This window comes from Myotis yumanensis, unplaced genomic scaffold, assembly GCF_028538775.1.
Source record: "Myotis yumanensis isolate MYYU_CA2020_CCGP unplaced genomic scaffold, mMyoYum1.0.hap1 SCAF_2, whole genome shotgun sequence".
Lineage (NCBI taxonomy): Eukaryota > Metazoa > Chordata > Mammalia > Chiroptera > Vespertilionidae > Myotis > Myotis yumanensis.
Genome location: NW_027223753.1, coordinates 162588947 through 162607942, shown reverse-complemented (window position 1 = coordinate 162607942; position 18996 = coordinate 162588947). Strand labels below are relative to the sequence as shown.

The 18996-nt window shown below is 48.0% G+C and overlaps 1 protein-coding gene across 1 annotated transcript in view; it reads left to right on the top strand.

The window, feature by feature from the left end:
* Window positions 1-14691: 14691 nt before the first annotated feature.
* Window positions 14692-18996, top strand: part of SNX4 (sorting nexin 4) — a 76897-nt gene continuing 72592 nt past the window's right edge. The window contains exon 1 of the mRNA XM_070406408.1: window positions 14692-14857. Within this exon, the coding sequence (XP_070262509.1) occupies window positions 14714-14857 (144 nt within the window). The 5' untranslated portion in view covers window positions 14692-14713. The remainder of the gene's footprint in view (window positions 14858-18996) is intronic.

Here is an 18996-nt window from a genome sequence, read left to right as displayed (position 1 = left end):
GGGCACTCAACGCTCGCCACTCATCACTCGGTGCCACTTGGTGCTCCTTAGTGCTGCTGCGGAGGCGGGAGAGGCTCCCACCACCACCACTGAACTCGCCAGCCATGAGCCTGGCTTCTGACTGAGCGGTGCTCCCGCTGTGGGAGCACACTGACCACCAGGGGGCAGCTCCTGCATTGAGCGTCTGCCCCCTGGAGTCAGTGAGCCTTATAGCAACTGGTCAACCGGTTGTTCCAGTCATTCAGTTGTAATGGTCGCTTAGGCTTTTATATATATAGATTCTCAGCTGAGGATATGTTTATTGATTTTAGAGAGAAAGATTAGTTGCCTCCTTAAGCACCCCAATTGGGGATCAAACCCACAACCTATTTATGTGCCCTGACCAGGAATCGAACCTGTAATCTTTTTGGTGTAAGGGATGATACTCCAACCAACCAAGCCCAAACATAATTATGGGGAGTCAGAGAAGACTTAGCTAAAGGAACTAAGTTCTTGTCTCAGGATCCCTTGCTTTTTATTAACACAATTTGTCCTAAAGCAAGGTGGAGATATACACATCAAAGGGTAGGGTTTCGTATACACAATCCATTGTCAGATTGGGGAATTTGCCTACAGCTGTTCAGGTATTTGGCCAGTTAGGAGGCAATAACATGTAAATTAAGATGCCCTTAGCTGTCTGGCAGCAAGCAATCATTTTATGCATCCTTTTCAGAAAGGTTTGGGGAAATGCCCTCAGCCATCTCCAGATGATTCAGCCCTGCTGACATGCTGGAATTGGCTTCTGTCAAGAGAGAATCATCAATTGGCTGCCTGCTGAACACACTAGCCCTCTCAGAGCTAGTCAATTCTTAGAGATAGTAAATGACTGCCTACATGGGCACCTTTCATATGTAAACCAACCAATCCAGACTCCAAACTCTCAACCACCTCTTTTATGAGCTCTTACTCTCTGGGCCAAAATTCCCTTTCCCTAACTACCCTATGGCCAGCTACCAGGCAACTAGGGACAGCCCATACACCAGATTGCTGAGATTATTCAAACTAACCAATCTTAAATCTGTTTTCCCTGCCTCACCCATTCTTCCCACTGAAACCACACTAAAGGCTTGTGCCCATGATTTCCCCTTTCACTCTGCTTCCCTGTGTGGTCCCCACTTATGGCACCCTGTGCCTCCTGCTTCTAGGGATCTTCTTCCTTCATGACAGCCATTTCTGTGACTGTGTGTCTTACCAATCCTGAGTACCCTTAAAACAGTGAATATATGTGATGTGCCCAGATCTACTACTAATTTCATTCAGCATAAACATACATTTGAATGTGATTTTGTTCTGGTAGCAAAAATATAACCTATAGTGTTTCCCCAAATTGGGATCTATTTTATTCCTCTCAGAGCATTCTTTACATATTTGTTTGGGGTAGGGAGAGGAGAGGAATAGTATGACCTGACTTTGAACTCCTAAAAAAAAAAAACCTCCCAAAAAGAAACACCCAAATGGGTTTAATACAATTTTGGAGAAGAAAGAAAAACAAAACAAAAAAACCCACATTACAATCAATCCAGACCTCAAACTCTCAACTCCCCCCAACCAGAATCCTATCTAATAAAGAGGGAATATGCTAATTGACCCTCATGCCATCACAAAGATGGCAGCACCCACAGCCAATAAGGAAGGAATATGCAAATTGACTGCCCTGCCCTTAAAGATGGCAGCACCCACAGCCAATAAGGAGAGAGTATGCTAATTGACTGCCCTGCCCTCTACGATGGTGACACCCACAGCCAATAAGGAGGGAATATGCTAATTGACTGCCATGCCCTCAAAGATGGTGGCACCCACAGCCAATAAGGAGGGAATATGCTAATTGACTGACATGCCCTCAAAGATGGTGGCACCCACAGCCACAAGATGGCATTGCCCAGTCCCCTCAGACCCGCAGGGTGGCAGGTGTGCGGTAAGGCCAGGCCCACCCCTAGGCAGGCCTGGCTGCTCTGCATGCCTGCCTCCGGAGACCCCCAGTCCCCTCAGCCCCCCAGCTGCCAAGGGCCGCCGGAGGCTCAGGTAACCAGAGCCGGCCGAGGCTTGCGCTGCCAGCAGTGGCAGCATCAGAGGTGTGATGGGGCGTCACCTTCCCCTGATCGCCGGGTCACCTCCCGCCCCTGAGGGCTCCCGAACTGTGAGGGAGGCAGGCCTAGCTGAGGGACCCTCCCCCTCCAATGCATGAATTTTCATGCACCGGGCCTCTAGTTATGTAATAAATCCTCAGTAACTTTTAGACAGTCCTAGTTTTCAAACAAAGATCAGGTAGTCTGACAGCTTATGAATATCAAAGAAAATTCTCCATTTCTAGAAACTCAATTGCCAAGCATTGTTTGCAAAGTAACCTTACAAGTAAGCTATTACTCATATGTACGATATTATTTGAGAAGTGCCACAGACTCACTTGTCCCAAAATACCCTGGCCACAGTGCTTCCTCCCAACCTATCTGGTTTGTTTCCTAGTGTAGAGTAAAAAAAACTATTTGTTTCAGAAGACCTCTATCAAAGTATATTTAAGTCATCTGGGAGGGAGGAAATATTTCTATCTTGTGGTGGCTTTCATGATTTTTAGCTGCTGCAGATTCCAGTTGCTGGCTTGGTTGTAGGACTTTGGGGAAGTTTCTCAAGCGATAGGGTTTTAGGGTATGGTTCTGCTGATTTTGGACTTCTATGGTTCAGACTTCTCCAGGGCATACAGCCATGAATCAGTTTGGATAACCACTTTGGCAGACAATGAGACTGCCTGAGATAGGACAGGTGTTTAATAAATATTTGTTGCATGTTTAGTTGAATAGATGGGAGCTTCAGATGCAGCTCTGTGCTGCATAGAACAGAACCAACTCTAGCCATATGAAGCCAATCAGTAGAGAAATCCTGAAAGAGTATCAGGAGCTCCTGAAATTAAGGATCTGATTATTGGAGAGTAGAAAGCACAGAATCAAGGTAGTTATGGAGACTTGGCATAGAATCCAAAGGAAATTCATGACTTAGAAACATCTGGCCCTAGCACCACCATTGGCCCAATGATGGCTCCAATCACCGGCATCCCCTCTCACCCAAGATTCAAAGTCCTGGGAGTTTCAGGGTCTGAGTGGCTGAGTTGAAATAATTTGCCTAGAGGTAGTAAAAGAAGGATTTGAATTCTTTTTCATATATATATTATTTGAGAAGAAAGTAAAACAACAAAACAAAAAACCCCACATTACAATCAATCCAGACCCCAAACTCTCAACTCCCCCCAATCAGAATCCTATCTAATAAAGAGGTAATATGCTAATTGACCCTAGATGGCAGTGCCCACAGCCAATAAGGAGAGAATAAGCTAATTGACTGCCCTGCCCTCAAAGATGGTGGCACCCACAGCCAATAAGGAGGAAATATGCTAATTGACTGCCACGCCCTCAAAGATGACGGCACCCACAGCCACAAGATGGCAGTGCTCAGTCCCCTCGGCCCCGCAAGGTGGCAGGTGCATGGCAAGGCCAGGCTCACCCCTATATATAATATATATATTATTGATTTCAGAGAGGAAGGAAGAGGGAGAGAGATAGAAAGATCAATGATGAGAGAGAATCATTGATTGGCTGCCTCCTGCATGCTCCACACTGGGCATCAAGCCTGTAACCCGGGCATGTGCCCTTGACTGGAATCGAACCTGGGACCCTTCAGTCCTCAGGCTGCGCTCTATCCACCGAGCCAAACCAGGTGGGGCAGGATTTAAATTCTTTAGTTGTGATTGGAGGGTGCAATAGAAGGCACACACAGAAGGAGAACACGACTTCACAGAGCCTGGGTGGGCAGCCAGACGGCAGGAGGAGAATCCTGGAGGGGAGAACAGAACCAGAATGGTGAGGAGTAGAGAATAGGGGTTTCATGGTGCTCCTGGGCTAGCCCAGGAGCTCAATTATTTGTTAAATTAATGACAAAATGGAAAGCTAGTTCGGCCGGTGTTGCTCAGTGGTTGAGTGTCGACCTATGAACCAGGAGGTCAAGGTTCGATTCCCAGTCAGGGCATACCTGGGTTGGGGGCTCGATCCCCAGTGGGAGGCATGCAAGAGGCAGCCAATCAATGATTCTCTTTCATCATTGATGTTCCTATCTCTCCCTCTCCCTTCCTCTCTGAAATCAATAAAAATATCTATACTAATAAAAGCCTAGGTGGCCCTCACGTGCGACATCATCACAAGATGGCCACCACAAGATGGCCATGTGCACAGTGGAGGCAGGGCCTGGCGGCCGCTCCGTGCAGCAAGGCCTGGGGGTCCCACAGCTTCATGCGGCGTGGAGGAGGCCGGTCCCAGCAGAGGAGGCAGGTCGCGGCAGGGGAGGGCAATTGGGGGTGATAGGGCCGGCAGGGGAGCAGTTAGGCGTCAATTGGGCTGGCAGCAGAGTGGTTAGGGGGCAATCAGGCTGGCAGGCAGGCAGGCGAGCGGTTAGGAGCTCCTGGATTGTGAGATGGACATACCCCGAGGAGTCCCAGATTGGAGAGGTTGCAGGCCTGGCTGAGGGACACCCCTCCTTCCCATGTACGAATTTCGTGCACCGGGCCACTAGTATATTATATTTAAAAAAGAAACCTAAATCATGCTATTCAGATATGAGACTGAAGTTCCTCTGGCTGGATGAGGTGGGGAGTGTTCCCCCACAGAAAGTGACTCATCCTTAGAGCCAGCCTGGTTAGTCATCCTTGCTCCTGAGACTTTTCCCACTTACTCCAGAGCAGGTAGCCTCAATCCCTACCCCAGAGAGATGCGGGAGCACGGGTATCCTTCCCCTGTCTGAATCAGAAGAATGGGGAGCACTTGTACCCGGAATCTCCATGGAATTAGCCTTGGTTGCTCCCATGCTGTAGCCAGACTTGAGTGACTTTGCCAGCATATTCTACGGAAATGTGCTTCTCTCTCTGGGTGTTCAGGTGAGAAACCAACCCTGATTTCCATCAATTATTTGCCTCCTTTTCCAGAAGAATCTCTCTTTTTCCCTCTCCTTCATACAGAGCAGCACAGCCCAAGAGCTTGGATTCTGAGTATCCTATAAATCTGGGTTTAAATCTAAGGTCTTGTTCTTATTTGCTGACTGTGTAACCTTGTCAAATATTATCCTAACCTGCTTCTTCCTCTGAAAAGGGAAAAATAATGCCTGTTTTGCAGGGGCATGTCATGAAAATGTAGATAAAGTGACAAGTACATACAAAACACAGGGTGGGGCATCCAAAAGATGGCCCCATTAAAAATTTCAAAATACCATGTCTTCTCTCTAACTCAGGGTTTTTATTTTTATTTTTAAATTTATTTTTATTTTTAAAATATTTTTATTGAGTTTATTTCAGACAGGAAGGGAGAGGGAGAGAGAGACAGAAACATCAATGATGAGAGAGAATCACTGATCGGCTGCCTCCTGCACACCCCACACTGAGGATCAAGCCTGCAACCCGGGTATATGCCCTGACTGGGAATTGAACCTGTGATCCCAGGTTCATAGGTCGACACTCAACCACTGAGCCACGCCGGCCGGCCGAACTCAGGCTTTTTAAATAAACATTAGTTATTGTCTCTCTCTCAAAACGAATTTATTAGCTTGTAAGCAGCCCCAAGGGTAAGACATTATCTAGTTGGTACAAATATCAATTTTTTTTTTTTTTAAATTAAATCTTTATTGTTCAGATTATTACATTTGTTCCTCTTTTTTCCCCCCATAACTCCCCTCCTTCCAGCTCCCACCCCACCCTCCACCCTCACTCCCCACCCACTGTGTTCATCCATAGGTGCATGATTTTTGTCCAGTCACTTCCCGCATCTCCCACACCCCTTTTTCCCCCAAGAATAGTCAGTCTATTCCCTTTCTATGTCCCTGATTCTATTATAATCACCAGTTCATTCTGTACATCAGGTTATTTATTCACTTGATTCTTAGATTCATTTGTTGATAGATGCATGTTTGTTGTTCATAATTTGTATCTTTACCTTTTTCTTCTTCTTCCTCTTCTTAAAGGATACCTTTCAGCATTTCATATAATACTGGTTTGGCGGTGATGAACTCCTTTAGCTTTTCCTTATCTGTGAAGCTCTTTATCTGACCTTCAATTCTGAATGATAGCTTTGCTGGATAAAGTAATCTTGGTTGTAGGTTCTTGGTATTCAGCACTTTGAATATTTCTTGCCATTCCCTTCTGGCCTGCAAAGTTTCTGTTGAGAAATCAGCTGACAGTCGTATGGGTATTCCCTTGTAGGTAATTGAGCCTCTTTCTCTTGCTGCTTTTAAGATTTTCTCTTTGTCTTTTGCTCTTGGCATTTTAATGATGATGTGTCTTGGTGTGGTCCTCTTTGGATTCCTTTTGTTTGGGGTTCTCTGCGCTTCTTGGACCTGTAAGTCCATTTCTTTCACCAGGTGGGGGAAGTTTTCTGCCATTATTTCTTGAAATAGGTTTTCAATATCTTGCTGTCTCTCATCTTCTGGCACTCCAATGATTCTGATATTAGACCGCTTAAAGCTGTCCCAGAGGCTCCTTACACTATCTTCACACTTTGGGATTCTTTTTTCATTTTGCTTTTCCAATTGGGTGTTTTTTGTCGAATCTTTGGTTTGATTATTGTACTCCTCTGGTCTGCTATTGGGTATAATATTCTTTATTTCAGTCCGTGTATGCTTACTTTCTAATTTCTTTATCGTAGCATCGAGGGTCTCATTAGTTTTCGTGAGGCTCTGCACAAATTTATGGCAAGCCCTCAAAATTGCGATTCTTAGCTCCATATCCTCCATTTCTGTCATGTTTTTTTGTCTCCGCATCTTTTATGCTTTCTTGGTGCACCCCCTTGTGGTCTCTGTGCGCAGTCTTGTTCTAGCCAAGCCTTAATTGTTGTAGTTAACACTAGAGGGGTTTGACCACCAGGCCGGCTGGCTGTGGAAATCAGCTGTGTGGAAAACGTCTGCCTTCTGGGGAGGCGCTAATCCAGCCTTTGCCTGAGGCAATCGGCAAATGGCTGTGCGCAGGTTTTGGGCGGGGCGGGCTCAACAGGGCGGGCGGAGGGAGCAGTTATGGCCACGCTCAGTCCCGTTCCCAGAGGCTCTGCTTCTCAGAACCCCGGCAGCCGCTGCAAACCTCGGAGAGAAAGCTGCCCTCAGGTCCCAACTGATGCCGGATAATCCCGCTTCTCCCGTTTGAGTCTGGGTCCCTAGAGACTCGCCCGGATCTGGAGCCCAGAGTCTGAGACTCACTCCCGGCAGAAAACGACAACCGCGCCCTCAGCCACCAGCCCGCTTTGCGCGCGCACCTCGGTACCTTTGTATTTTCCACACTGCGCCGCCTCTGAGCCTCGATTTGCTGTTCTCTTTCCTTCTAGTTGTAGAGTCTCTCTTCAGCCAGCCTTCCTGTGGTTCTGGGTGATGTCCGTTCAGTCTTTTAGTTGTATTTTTGAAATGGTTGTTTGCGGCAGCGGTCTCCGGTGTTTACCTACGCCGCCATCTTGGTCTTCCCAATTTTGAGAATTACATTATTTTGCAATAAACCAGTTATATTATTTTACAACTAGTGGCCTGGTGCATGGATTCGTGCACATTGAAAGAAAATTAACTAGAAGAAAATTTTTATTTTATTTTATTATTTTATTATTTTTTTTAAATATATTTTATTGACTTTTTACAGAGAGAAAGGGAGAGAGATAGAGAGTTAGAAACATCGATGAGAGAGAAACATCGATCAGCCGCCTCCTGCACATCTCCTACTGGGGATGTGCCCGCAACCCAGGTACATGCCCTTGACCGGAATCGAACCCGGGACCCCTGAGTCCACAGGCCGACGCTCTATCCACTGAGCCAAACCGGTTTCGGCTAGAAGAAAATTTTTAATATCGCTATTTGCCCTTTCTCTATAATAGAAGTGTCAGAGATGAAAGAAAATTAGTAAAATGTATATGAAAATAAGATATAAATTGATTCATAAATATACAATAACAACATGCTATAACAACAGAGGTATGTTGTGCCAATAGTTGGTCTTCAGATATATTCTGTCTATGATGCTGCTTTCTTTCAGCTTCAGAATATCAACAAAAACAACCAAATTCAGGATCAACAATGACAGATCAAAACACATGCATGCGATTGGCGCCAGCAAGAGCTTTATATGTATCGCGCATGCGCAAGTCAATGTTTATTTTTAAACTAGAGGCCCAGTGCATGGATTTGTGCACCAGTGGGGTCCCTCGGCCTGGCTTGTGGGGATTGGGCCGAAACTGGCTCTCCAACATCCCCCAAGGGTTCCCGGATTGCAAGAGGGTGCAGACCAGGCCGAGGGACCCCACCAGTGCATGATTGGGGCTGGGGAGGGACCACTGGAGGGCTCCAGGCTGTGTCCGGCCCATCTCATCCAGTCCCAATTGTCTGGACCCCAGCAGGAAGCTAACCTACCAGTTGGAGAGTCTGCCCCCTGGTGGTCAGTGTGCATCATAGCAACTGGTTGAACGTGAATGGTTGGACACTTAGCACATTAGGCTTTTATTATATAGGATTATATAGGATTGCTAGTGCGCGTCATATGTACCAGACAGTCATATGGTCAGATGGATGTATGGTAGGTCACTTAGCCTTTTATTTATTTATTTATTTATTTTTAAAATATATTTTATTGATTTTTTTACCAAGAGGAAGGGAGAGGATAGAGAGTTAGATACATCGATGAGAGAGAAACATTGATCAGCTGCCTCCTGCACACCCCCTACTGGGGATGTGCCTGCAACCAAGGTACATGCCCTTGACCGGAATCGAACCTGGGACCCTTCAGTTCATAGGCCGACGCTCACTGAGCCAAACCGTTAGGGCAGCCTTTTATATATATAGATAATTTCTCAGGTATTATCAGAGCTTAAAGTAAAATTTTTCCTTAAAATCTTTCAATTCCTACTTAGCCTAATACTTTAACTGGTTAGATACACAAAGATATTATGTAGAAGGCTGGTCACTGCAGTGTTGTTTATAAAAGTAACTATAGAGGATTGTAAGATTAACTAAATTGCAGTATTGTTTTTTGAAGTAGAACACTATGTAGCCTTTAAGAAGAGACTGTAAAAATATATTTAACCACATGGAACGGTGTTCTTGCTGTAATAAGTGACTAAGTTATAAAATAGCACTATAGTGTGATTATATAAAAGGGACATACGTTAAATGTGAAGAGTGCTTCTCTTTGGGTGTGGGAGTATAGATAGGTTTAATTTTATTTTTACTCATAACTGTTCTCTAATTTTACCACAAGAAACACATATTATACATTACTAGAGGCCCGGTGCACAAAAATTTGTGCACTCGGGGGGGGGGGGGGGGCCCAGCCCGGCCTGTGCCCTCTCGCAGTCTGGGATCCCTCGGGAGATAACGACCTGCTGGCTTAGGCCTGCTCCCTGGTGGCAGAGGGCAGGCCCAATCCCTAAGTGCAGCCCCTGGTCAGGCTCAGAGCAGGGCCGATTGGGGAGTTGGGGCGCCGCCCCGTCATGCACAGAGCAGGGCGGATTGGGGGGTTGGGGCACCGCCCCCTGTCACACTCAAGGTAGGGCCGATTGGGGGGTTGAGGCACCGCCCCCGTCACACTCAAGGCAGGGTCGATGGGGAGGTTGCTGCGCCACCCCCTGTCACGCACAGAGCAGGGCCGATCAGGGGGTTGGGGTGCTGCCCCCTGTCACTCACAGAGCAGGGCCAATCAGGGGGTTCGGGCGCTGCCCCCTGTCACTCACAGAGCAGGGCTGATCAGGGGGTTGGGTCTCTGTACCCTGTCACTCACAGAGCAGGGCCCATCAGGGGGGTTGGGGCTCCGTACCCTGTCACGCACAGAGCAGGGTCAATCAGGGGGTTGGGGAGCTCCCCCCTATCACTCACAGAGTAGGGCCGATAGGGGAGTTGGGGCACCGCCCCCTGTCACACACAGAGCAGGGCGGATCAGGGGGTTGGGACGCTGCACCCTGTCACACTCAGGGCAGGGCCAATGGGGAGGTTATGGCTCTACCCTGTCACACACAGAGCAAGGCCCGTGGGGGGGGAGGGTTGGGGCGCCGCACCCTGTCACACACACAGCAGGGCTGATCAGGGGTTGGTGTGCTTCAACCTGTCAAACACAGAGCTGCAGGGCAATCAGGGGACTGGGGAGCTCCCCCCTATCAGGCACAGAGCAGGGCTGATCAGGGGGTTGGGGCGCCTTCCCCTGTCACGAACAGAGCAGGGCAGATAGGGAGGTTGTGGCCCCGCCCTCTGTCACACACAGAGCAGGGCCGATCAGGGGGTTGGTGCGCTGCACCCTGTCACACACAGAGCCGCAGGGCGATCAGGGGGTTTGGGTGCTGCCCCCTGTCACACTGATCCTGGTGCCGGGAGCCTCGCTGCTCCGCTGATCCCGGTGCTGGGAGGCATATTACCCTTTTACTATATAGGATAGAGGCCTGGTGCATGGGTAGGGGCTGGCTGGTTTGCCCTGAAGGGTGTCCTGGATCAGGGTGGGGGTCCCCACTGGGGTGCCTGGCCAGTCTGGGTGAGGGGCTGAGGGCTGTTTTCTGGTTGGCGAGTGACTGAAGCTCCCAACCACTCCTTGTTTTTTGTTTTTTGTTTTTTTTTATTCTGGGCCAGCTTTAGCTCTGAGGCCTCGCTGCTGAAAACATCGATACAATGTTGCAGTCCGGCTGGCTTTCAGTCTGGCTGGTTTCTGGGGTTTTGTTTAGCTTCTTATTTGCAACATAGAACATAGTTGCTTAGAGTTGCAGCTGAGAGGCCGTCAAGTGAGGTGGGGAACTTGGAGTCCGCAGCAAGCAAACCTCATGCTCGCTTCAGTGCCTGGCTGCCGGCCGCCATCTTGGCTGACAGTTAATTTGCATATACTCACTGATTAGCCAATGAAAAGGGTAGCGGTCGTACGCTAATTACCATGTTTCTCTCTTATTAGTGTAGATAGATTATTATTACTATTTTGAACATATATGAGAAACATCATCTTTCAATGCTTAAGGCCCCAAAGATGTAATTCCTTCCCTGCCAGTGGTTTTATGGACACATCTGAGACCTCTGCCCAACCACCACCCAGGGGAGTTATTCTCAGGGTTGAGGTGCTGCCCCCTGTCACTCACAGAGCAAGGCCAATCAGGGGGTTGGGGCGCTGCCCCCTGTCACTCACAGAGCAGGGCCCATCAGGGGGGTTGGGGCTCCATACCCTGTCACACACAGAGCAGGGCTGATCAGGGGGTTGGGGAGCTCCCCCCTGTCACGCACAGAGCAGGGCTGATCAGGGGGTTGAGGAGCTCCCCCCTGTCACTCACAGAGTAGGGCCGATAGGGGAGCTGGGGCACCGCCCCCTGTCACACACAGAGCAGGGCAGATCAGGGGGTTGGGGCGCTGCATCCTGTCACACTCAGGGCAGGGCCAATGGGGAGGTTATGGCTCTACCCTGTCACACACAGAGCAAGGCCCGTGGAGGGGGGTTGGGGTGCCACCCTCTATCACCCACAGAGCAGGGCCGATCAGGGGGTTGGGGCGCCGCCACTGTCACACTCAGGGCAGGGCCAATGGAGAGGTTATGGCTCTACCCTGTCACACACAGAGCAGGGCCCGTGGGGGTGGGGGTGGGGGTTTGGGGCGCCGCACCCTTTCACACACAGAGCAGGGCGGATCAGGGGGTTAAGGCGCTGCACCCTGTCAAACACAGAGCCGCAGGGCAATCAGGGGACTGGGGAGCTCCCCCCTATCAGGCACAGAGCAGGGCTGATCAGGGGGTTGGGGTGCCTTCCCCTGTCACGAACAGAGCCGCAGGGCGATCAGGGGGTTTGGGTGCTGTCCGCTGTCATGCTGATCCTGGTGCCGGGAGCCTCGCTGCTCCGCTGATCCCAGTGCCGGGAGGCATATTACCCTTTTACTATATAGAATAGAGGCCTGGTGCATGGGTGGGGGCTGGCTGGTTTGCCCTGAAGGGTGTCCTGGATCAGAGTGGGGGTCCCCACTGGGGTGCCTGGCCAGTCTGGGTGAGGGGCTGAGGGCTGTTTTCCGGAAGCAGGTGACTGAAGCTCCCAACTGCTCCTTTTTTTCTTTTTTCTTTTTTTTATTCTGGGCCAGCTTTAGCTCTGAGGCCTCTCTGCTGAAAACATTGATACAATGTTGCGGTCCGGCTGGCTGAAGCCTGGCTGAATGAAAGCCGGTTTCTGGGGTTTTGTTTAGCTTCTTATTTGCAACATAGTACATAGTTGCTTAGAGGTGCAGCTGAGAGGCCGGCAGCGGCAGGCGGGGAACGTTGGAGTCCACAGTCACTGGAGCAAGCAAGCCTCCCTGCTCACTTCAGTGCATGGCTGCCGGCCGCCATCTTGGCTGACAGTTAATTTGCATAAGGATATGCTGATTAGCCAATGGGAAGGGTAGCGGTCGTATGCTAATTACCATGTTTCTCTTTTATTAGTGTAGATAGGAGAAAATGATCATGTGACCCTATTTGCCCTGATTTTTGACTCTTCAAACACCCTTTTGGATTTTTCAGATTTTGTTTCTTCAAGGCCATCTCTTAAGAAGATATAGGGACAGCCCTAGCTGGTTTGGCTCAATGGATAGAGTGTCGACCTGCAGACTGAGGGGTCCTGGGTTCGATTCCAGCCAAGGACACATGACTGGGTTGCAGGCTTGATCCCCAGTGGAGGGCATGAAGGAGGCAGCCAATCAATGATTCTCTCTCATCATTGATGTTTCTCTCTTCCCCACTCCTTTCCTCTCTAAAATCAATAAAATATATATATTTTTTTAAAAAAGAAGATATAGGGACAAAGTTATATATAGCTGACAACTTAAAATGGATATCAAAGACAGTCATGAAGGGGAAAAAAAGTAAAACAAAATAGGGGCACTGTTTCCCCTTTTCTTAACAAAACAAAGCAAAACAAAACTACAGATAGCACGGTGGCCTCCCCTCACATGACTGCTTTGTTAAGCCCCATAGGCCAAGGTTTTGGCTGCAGTTCGATCTAGGTCAGGGCACACACAAAAAACAACCAATGAGTGCATGGATGGGTGGAACAACAAATTGATTTCTCTCTCTCTCAAGTCAATAAGTAAAATTAAAAAAATAAGTAAAAGTGTTTCCTGAGAATTTGCCTAGCATGAATAGTCCCTGATAAATTGATAAAATGCCTTTAAACATTTATTGAGTAAATGTTCTAGGCTTGGTAAGAGAAAAAAAAAAATAAGATAGGGTCCTTGTCTTTTTTTTTTTATGATGTATTTTATTGATTTTTTTTTTTTTTTACAGAGAGGAAGGGAGAGGGATAGAGAGTTAGAAACATCGATGAGAGAGAAACATTGATCAGCTGCCTCCTGCACATCCCCTACTGGGGATGTGCCCGCAACCAAGGTACATGCCCTTGACCGGAATCGAACCTGGGATCCTTCAGTCCACAGGCAGACTCGCTATCCACTGAGCCAAACCGGTTAGGGCTGTTTTTCTTCTTCTTCTTCTTCTTCTTTTTTTAAAAATGTATTTTTATTTATTTCAGAGAGGAAGGGAGAGGAAGAGAGATAGAAACATCAATGAAGAGAGAATAATTGATTGGCTGCCTCCTGCATGCCCCACATTGGGGATGGAGCCCTGAACCAGGGCATGTGCCCTGACCGGGGATTGAACCATGACCTGGTGCATAGGTTGAGGCTCAACCACTGAGCAACAGCAGCGGGGGGTGTGGTTGGGGTGGGGGGGGTGTCATTGTATTAAAGGAGTCCAAACTCTAGTTGGGCAGACAGATACATAAATAACTAAAATAATATGAGAAAGGTCATAATCAATTTATCAACAAAGTTGTTAGCACATAGATGTGATAACTTAAGGTTTTAAGGTGAATGGGAGAAAGCGTCCCAGGAGGAGGGGAAATTGTGTCACATCTTAAAAAACTAAGTATTTGGGCAGAAAGATCAGTTTCTGGTCAGATGGCCCAGACTTTGCCTAGAAGGTACCTCCAGGTACCGAAGTCTGGTACACCCAGTGAGTGTTTTCCATCGGGTTACCATAGTGAGTGATTACCATGGAATCAGGTTTCTAAATTCAACGAGGTGTTTGTAGAAAATTATCAGAGATCTCTAGGGCTTCATGAAATACCTAAAATAGAAGTCAAGCACTGCTTCGGCCAAGCACTTCGCTTCTCTCAAACACTTGGAAGTGTTACCTTTTGCTGACTCTGTTACTTAACCTTCTGAAAGTCAATAATTTATACCCCTCTGGTCTTTCCAGGGGGAAAAATGGAACCAATAATGCACGCAAGACAGAGGACAAGAGGGAGAATGTTAGAATATTAGGGGCTCCGATTTCTTGTGAGTTTTAAGTTTTCTTTAGGTGATCACCAACCTGATTGGGTCCAATACCTACTCTGAACTTTCCCTTCCCCTTGCCTTTCTCGCTTTTTCTCCCTCCATCAGTTTTCCTGGCTTTCTGGGTCTCCCGGCTTAGTAGCTGATCACTACCTTCGGAGGCGCGCCTTTCCACAGCAGCTCCAGCCCCAATACCTACCGGGAAGGGCGAGCCCTTTGGATCTCCGCCCCCGCAAGCAGGTCGGGGCGTGGCTTGGCCGCCCAGGGCCGAGGGGGCGGGACCTGGAGGCGTGGCCACGAGCGGAGGGGCGGGGCGTGCGGGGCGCGACGGCGCAGGCGCACAGTGGACCCGCCGCGCGAAGCTGCGGCCATGGAAGAGGCAGCCCCGGCCCTGGAGCGGCTACTGCAGCCGGCGCCCCACGAGCCTCTGGGCCACCCCGACGCTGGGCTGGAGGCGGCGGTGGGTGAGGAAGCGGAGGGGGCCCAGGACGAGGAGGGCCCCGGGGACCGCACGGTGAGAAAGGGCGACGGAGGCTGCCGGCCTGTGTCGGGGCCTAGCGGGCCGGGCGGGGCTCGGCTGGCGGGGGCGGGTAGATGGTGACCGGGAGACGCGCTGGAAAAGCCGGGCCACAGGTGCTGAGAGGGGAAGGCTCGGTGGAAAAGGGGTCCTGGGCAGGGGGAGCGCCGGGAGGGCGGCGGCGCCCCGGGAGGGCCGAGAGGGCGGCGGCGGGGAGAGCGCGGGGTTGCTGTGGGTGCGGTCCGGCGGGCGTGGGGTCCGGCTCGGGACGGCCAGGCTGCAGCCGATGCGGCTTCCGGAGGTCCGGGAGCCCCGAGGCTTGGGCTTGAGAGGAACGCGAGGGTTCTGTCTGTCTGTCTGTCCGGCGAGGGCTGTGCGGGGGAGACGGCTTCACGGAGGCCGTGGCTGTGGGCAGCGGAGTTGGGGAAGGGAGGGAGTGGGGGCTCGAGGAGCCAGGCGGGGGCGGTCAGGCTGATTGGCCGGTCGCCACGGTGAGGAAATTGAAGACCGTGTTAGAGTCAAGAAAAGGTACAAGTTAAAAAAACCCCCCACAGCGTTTTAAACGCATTCGGCAGTCCTTGCCCTCGTGGGTCAGGGCTGTGGTTCCCAGTGGAGACTTGTCATCGATGTCTCGGTCTGCTTGGTGGTTTCCATCTCGTTCACTGTTTGCAACTGTTTCCGATCCAGAGGGTTTGCGCTCAGAAGGCGTGATGGGGAGGCCGGGTTAGAAAGACGCCTTTCAGAAGCCCTCCCCAGTATGCCTATTGCTCATCCATTTCGCTGCTTTTTTCTTTCTTTCTGGAACCTGGTGTTAGTGCTAATATGAAACTGCCTTATGGTGGATAAAGAAAAGTTAAAATTGTTTGCTGACTGTAACTGGAAAGGCTCTTAACTCTAAGTCTAGAGACCAGATAGCCAGGAACTGCAACACAGGAGTTGAAGGTTTTGCCTGCTTGGGGAAATGTCGAGGTTGATAGGGTCGTATGAAGACTTTTGGGGTGAATTTTAAGTTTTTCATTGAATTTTTCCCTAAATTCTAGAATTACTGGTGGAGAGGTCAGCATCTGAAACGTGATCGAGAAGTGTGTGCACTTCTGTGGTGCATAATTGGACTCTTAGATGATTGCTTTTTTTTTTCTTTAATTTTTATTTATTGATTGAGTTTAGATAGGGAGGAAGACAGAGAGAGATCGATTTGACTGACCGATGTATTATTTATTTTAATTCTCACCTGAGGATATTTTTTCCATTGCTTTTCAGAAAGTGAAAGGGAGGGAGGAGAAGGGAAGAGGAGGAAGAGGAAGAGAAAGCAAGAGAGAGAGAAACATTCATGTGAGAGATACATTGCCTAGTTGCCTTTGGCACACACCCCTGGGCGGGTGGTGGGGGGGAGCAAACCTGCAACCCAGGTAAGTGCCTTTTTCTGGAATCGAACCCGAGACCTTTTGGTGTGAAGGCCAGTGCTCTAACCACTGAGGGATACTGGCCAGGGCAGTTCCACTATTTATGTCTTCATTGGTTGATTTTTGTATGTGCCCTGCCCTGGACTGTAATCTTGGCATATGGGACACGATCTAACCAACTGAGCCACCCAGCCAGGGCTTATGTCATTTGCTTTTTATGCAGCTATGTGACTAGTTTTTCTGTTGTCTCAAAAAAAATTTTGGTGGGGGTGTACAATTAATGCAGAGAAGGTTCCCATAAAGTCATGATCAGTTCTTTGAAGCCTGTATGTTCTGGGTTGTGTCCACTTACGCTAACTACCCTACAATCCCAGTTTAAGATATTTGAAAACCCAAAGATGCCATCATACAGTAGAGGTTGTAGTTATATTGTATTATCTGACATTTTAGGAAAATGTAAATATGTATTCCAAGAGACCATCTGTAAGTGACCAAACTTAGAGGGTTTCCTAAAACAACTCCCCAATTTAGTAATTCATTTGGAGATACAAGCCATTTGGACAAATATTTCAGAAATACCAGGAGTTTAAACACACATATATTTGTATATACTTTGTATACTGTTCCCTCCTCCCCCACAACTACCCAAACCCTCCTTATAGGGACATATACTCCTTTTCCCTCTTTCTATCCCCTCTTTCACTCTAGTTCCTCCCCACTTGAGAAGTATTGCTATAGCTATCGGTACATTGCTACTGTTATTCATAGGAACGTGGTCTGGGCGGAGAGTGAAGTTAGCTTTGTGTGTGTATTCACGGAGGCTCCACTCTTTACTTAATTTTGAAGATTACCCTCAAAAGGCAGATACAGATGAAGCAGAGGCTCGGAGATAAGTGATTTGGCCAAGGTCACTAGGTAGTCAGTCAGTGGCATGGCTGGGACTTGAGACTGGGTCTGCCTGGCTTTGAAATTAGTCTGTCCATTAAGCTATGGAGATTCATTAAATAAAAAAAAAGTTTAAAAGTTTCGTAAATTGCTCCAATACTATATTTCAGATTTTTTAGTTAAGATTAAGTTTAGCCGAAACCGGTTTGGCGCAGTGGATAGAGTGTCGGCCTGCGGACTGAAAGGTCCCAGGTTCGATTCCGGTCAAGGGCATGTACCTGGGTTGAGGGCACACCCCCAGTAGGGAGTGTGCAGGAGGCAGCTGAATCAATGTTTCTCTCTCATCGATGTTTCTAACTCTCTATCTCTCTCTCTTCCTCTCTGTAAAAAATTAATAAAATATATTAAAAAAAAGATTAAGTTTAAATTTTAAAACAAAAAGAAATGTGTAAATGGTGTATTGATTTATCAAGAAGTTTTTTACCACAGAAATATTTATGCAGAGCGTGTGCAGAGATGGCAAAAAGCTCACCTCATGAGCCTTAATTTTAACTCTGCAGATTTTGGGCAGAGCAATTTGTGCGAGTTTCTCTGCACCTAGGGGTAGTGGAAACAAGCACTGCCTAAGACTCATAGGTTTCTTCTGGTTTTAAATATCACTAATCAAGATTCTAAATTCTGCTGTAAGCTCATCTTCTATAGTCTCGTGTTTTTCTTTCTGTAAGTGTGCAATCCTCTTGTTTTCCATTGTCTAATTAGAAGTCTCCTTTCTATTCCTTTTGTACTTTTTCCATGTAAGGAAGAACACATTCTTTAAAAGTATTGTCAGTTCTATTTAAAGTGATTTAGAAAATGGAAATATAAGAGAGGGATCCAATCTCCAAGAAAGTAGTAATTAGTCCTGGCAGAAGAGAGGAATAGCAAAGGAATGGAAGTAAGAATACTTCTTTTTTAGGCTGGAAGATTCCATTGAGTTGGTAGTAACAGTATTTGTCCAGAGGAGAGCCACTGCCTGAGTGATTTATTTTTTTTAGGGAGAGCACTCTAGGCCAGGGAGTGCTGGTGGGGGCAAAGAGAGCTTGAGCAACTGGTACTTAAAAATTCCTATACATAATTAGCATCTTCACTGACCTGGTACCAGAGAACTGAGTGGAGTAGGCCAGAACTGTAAGGTTTGAGGTTATTTGTGGGTGAGCATAACATAAAAAAGGAAAAGAAAATGTATAGGCATAGTTACAGAATTTATCAGTTTAGCAGCAAGTGTTTAAATCATACTCAAGAACGTTTTTCTCATTTTTCTACCTCAGCAGCGCTCAGCTATTTCTGAAGGAGACTCATAATACAAAATACATTTTTACAACATAATCAGCATACACTTTCATACATAAGTATTGATTCATGTGACTACTACTTAACTACTACTTCATGCTATGCCCTCTAATATTTTTATATATTTTTTTCATTAAAAGAAATGTTTTGTTTTGGTTAATCCTTACCTGAGGATATTTTTTCATTGATTTTTAGAGAGTGGAAAGGAGGGGGAGAGCCAGAGAGAGAAACATCGATGTGAGAGAGAGACACATCGATCGCTTGGTTGCCTCTCACATGGGCCCCGATCAGAACCAGGGTCAGGGCCAGGGCCAGAGCCAGAGCTGGGGATCAAGCCTGCAAACAAGATATGTGCCCTTGCCCTAACTGGTTTGGCTCAGTGGATAGAGTCCTGCAGACTGAAGGGTCCCAGGTTCATTCTGGTCAAGGGCATGTACCTTGGTTGCAGGCACATCCCCAGTAGGGGGTGTGCAGGAGGCAGCTGATTGATGTTTCTCTATCATCGATGTTTCTAACTCT